This window comes from Cyprinodon variegatus, unplaced genomic scaffold, assembly GCF_000732505.1.
Source record: "Cyprinodon variegatus isolate N-32 unplaced genomic scaffold, C_variegatus-1.0 Scaffold333, whole genome shotgun sequence".
Lineage (NCBI taxonomy): Eukaryota > Metazoa > Chordata > Actinopteri > Cyprinodontiformes > Cyprinodontidae > Cyprinodon > Cyprinodon variegatus.
Window position 1 is genome coordinate 1 of NW_015150786.1, and position 3,856 is coordinate 3,856.

General features: G+C 33.0%; 1 protein-coding gene across 2 annotated transcripts; it reads right to left on the minus strand.

Moving 5' to 3' along the window:
* Positions 1–215: 215 nt before the first annotated feature.
* edrf1 (erythroid differentiation regulatory factor 1) lies at positions 216–1,943 on the minus strand. Of its 2 annotated transcripts, none has more exons than XM_015385209.1 (3): positions 1,807–1,943; positions 1,363–1,510; positions 216–452 (listed from the first exon to the last, which is right to left on the minus strand). In XM_015385209.1, the coding sequence occupies exons 2-3, from the start codon at positions 1,498–1,500 to the stop codon at positions 231–233; spliced, it is 360 nt and encodes a 119-aa protein (XP_015240695.1). In that variant the 5' UTR covers positions 1,501–1,510; positions 1,807–1,943; the 3' UTR covers positions 216–230. The 2 variants fall into 2 exon arrangements, with proteins under 2 accessions (XP_015240695.1, XP_015240694.1); XM_015385208.1 differs by having other exon boundaries at positions 1,363–1,517; positions 1,807–1,940.
* Positions 1,944–3,856: the final 1,913 nt, after the last annotated feature.

The following is a 3,856-nucleotide window of genomic DNA, read 5'->3' on the forward strand; positions in this document are numbered from 1 at the left end:
TGTGTGGTTGCAGAAGTCTAATCTGCACTTAAAGGTTAGCTGAAAGTGATGGCAACAAGCTGGTGATCATCTACAGTTTGTAAAAGCACATAGCTTCTGTGACTAATGCTTTTCTTAATGCTTTTCTCCCAAGCATTAATTTTCTCTAGTTTAACACATATATGGGATATTTTTATTAATGTTGTGAAAGAAAATCAGAAGCAGGTGGCTAGTGACCAATTTCTGCAAACCTAAAGAGAATACCTGGAGAAAGGTTTGCTCCTGCTACTGGAGCCTAACACAGTGGTGCCAGCACTGCCCAGCTTGGAGTTTTCTCTCAGCCAGTTGGCAGGTGGCAGCTTTAGGTCTGTTTTCTCCTGCAGGAGGGCATAGGTGGTTGGAGGCGGGGCAGCAGAGTACTTGACCACAGCACTGCTTTTCACTTCGCTGTTGCCCAAACAAACCGTCATATCCTTCAAAATAAGACAAATATCATTTTAGAATTTAGGAATAATAACCAAGTTAATGTCAATCTATTCATTTAAAACCTTAAACAATTAATGCTGAAATGTAAATTAATGAGAAAAGGGTTATATTTTGCCAGAAAAAAATTAATGTCAAATCCACTCCAGTTGAAAGCCACTTATATATTGTATATTAATAATATAATAATATTATATTAATATATATCATAATATATAATAATAATAATTGTTATTATTATATATTAATACTTTTTTGTTGCTTAATTTTAACTTAATTTAACTTAATACTTTTTTGTCCTGTAAGCTGCTGGTAACCTTAATTTCCGGAGGGAGTCTTCCCAAGGGATCAATAAAGTTCTGTCTAAGTCTAAGTCTAAGCCACAGACGTTAACAGACTTTAAGCCCAACACTTAAATGTTAGAATCAATTTAATAATGAGCCCTTGATACATATTTTTCTACACGTCTGATTTTTCTTAGTTATTACAGATTAAAACAATGGTAATGTTTTAAAACTTTTTTAGTGAATAAGTACCTACATTTTAAATAAGGTGACTATAAGAAAGTTTGGTACTGCTAGTTTCAACAGGTTTTGATTTTCAATGAATGAGTGTAATTTAGAAAAATACACTCTTTAACTCTTATAACACTTAAAATTTTATTTTTTCCTACTCTTTCAAATCTGTATTTTCCCATACAACTATTATGCTTAGTTTTATACTGTGGGAACATAATAGATTTAAAATCTTTTGAATGATCTAATTACTTCGGGTGTTTTTATTTTGAAGAGATTAAAGACAACAATGCAAGTCACTTAAGGAAACAAAACATTATCTTCAGTAAAGAGAATAGCGTCTAGTTTTAAACGCGATAAAGATAGATTTGGTCTAATTACTTACATGTTTGCTGTAATCTCCTGTGTTTGCGGCTCCACCAAGATCTTCTTTTGAATGATCCATGGGAATCCCAGGCTCTCTGTCCTCAGCTGCTGAGCTCATAGTGAACAAGTGTCTTATTCCTCCAACTTCTATTCTCATCTACGAACTCCTAAAAACTGGAAAACAAACACTTTGCTCTTAGGACTCATGAAACAGCCATAGATTGTCTCCATAACGCACGAAATAACTTAATTGTTTAGACGAAGTCAGAGGTTATTCCAGAGTTAGTTAGATTGTCAAGCTAGCTCAACAAAACAGCAGATAGCGTGGAAAAAAAGTAGATTCACAATACCTTTAAGCGTTAAAGCTAACCCAAATTCAAATGATAACTTATTGGTGCCTGTTATAATGTAAATAATATATTGTTAGTAGTAAATAAACAGGTCTTAGAAGCCTGTAGCCTACCTTCCATTTGCAGCCTCTCTCACTGACAACAAGCTAACAACAACTTCCGGTTTAACGGTGAGACAAACTGCAGAAACGGCTCTTATTTCCTATTTATGAGAAATAAACGCGTTTAAAGTTAATCCAAAATATTAAAACTAATGACTTATATGCTACACATAAAACAATTTTTTTTTAAGAGAAGCATTTTTCATAAAACTTGTTGTTATGAAAAGAGACTTAAACCGGAAATACATGGAGGAGTTTTTTCTAGAAAGATGGAGCACCTTCTGTCTTATTCTAAGTGCTTTTATTCTGAAAGTCTCCTAGCAGACACAAATTGTAATTGTAGCTCGGGTTTAAAAGTATGGGGAACATAATCTAATCTAAATACATCCGTTGTTTTCTATTTATCTGTATATTTGTTGCACAGGCCGTCATTACAACTATCATAACAACTCTCTAAACAGACCCGTACATATCAGTGAATTGAGAAACAAAATAAAAACTCTTTCTATCCTATTTATCTATAAAATACATCTATAAGATTTTTAGGAATCGTTATAGTTAACTCCAAACTAAATATTTAGTTGGTTAAATAAATATTTATCTCCAAACCAAATATTTAGTTTGCAAATAAAATATATATATTTTTTAAAATATATATTTATCTCCAAAGTAAATGTTTAGTTTGTTGAATAAATAGTTATCTCTGAACTAAATATTTAGTTGGTTAAATAAATATTTAGCTCCAAACTAAATATTTAGTTTGCAAATAAAATATTTTTATTTTTAATAAACATTTAGCTCCATATTAAATATTTAGTTTGTTAGATAAATATTTAGCTCCAAACTAAACATTAAGCTTGTTAAATAAACATTTAGCTCTTAACTAAACATTTATTTATTTCCTTTTTGATAAAGCTTATAGTTCGAGTGGCTGAGGTTATCCTGAGCTATTTCTATAGTTATGCTGCTATAGACTTAGACTGCTGGAGGACATAGGGATCCCTATGTCATCATTCTGCTTCATTCTATCTCTATTCTTCCACTCTGCAGAACCTGTTAGTTTAATCTCTAACATTATACTCTCTCTGCTTTTTCTACTATAGCTTTGCCTCATCTGTTCCTGCTTTGCTGTGACACCATCCTGGAGAGAAATAACAGCTGTGCTGCTGCCATCAACACCTTTGTTTATAGCTGTTGGAGATCAGCCTGTTTTTCAGTGTAGTACTGTTTCTCTGGTTGTGAGTTTCTGGATGTTCTCTCTTCATCCTCTGACATGGAAGTTGGCTCGGAGCCTGGCTGTGTGGTTCCTGGATGGTGCTTTCTTTTACAGTTGCTGTTTGTATCTCTGCTTCTGTCTCCCTGAACCCCAGTCGGCCTCGACAGATGGCTAAGAGGGAGTTTTTCCTCTCCACTGTCGCTACAAGCATGCTTAGTGTGATGGATTGCATTTGAGTCAATGAGTCGATGCAATCAACTGGTTTACCTTTGATAGAAAACCTTGAATTAATTTGACTGTATGATCTGGTGAACTGTAAAGTGCTTTGAGATGACGTGTTGTGAATTGGTGCTATAGAAATAACCTGAATTTAATTGAATTGTTTAATAAAGTAAGATTTTTATAAATGAATAAATGATATCATGAAAAAATGACTTGGAATAAAATTATTTTTCTCTTGAAAAACACGCTAAATAACCATGCATATTTCTCATATTTTCAGAGGCGTAGCCAGAAAATCCTAATAGGGGTGGCCAGTCAATAACCAATAAACATTGAGGGGTGGCCGAAAGGCATCAGAACCTCAGGGTCAATCTACACTGTTCAAACAGGAATTAGCATATTTTCTAAATAAAGACAAACTATACTTTCCTTCAGCCTTTGCTCACAAATAGACAGATCTATTTAAACATATATAATGTGTAAATAAAAGGTATAGTGGACAAAATTCTTTCAGGTTTGAGTTCTGGGGCAAACATATTTTACATAGTCATTACCTACTTTTATCAATAATCATTCTGCAAATTAATTATGTTTAAATTTACTAATATCCACATTTAATGATTT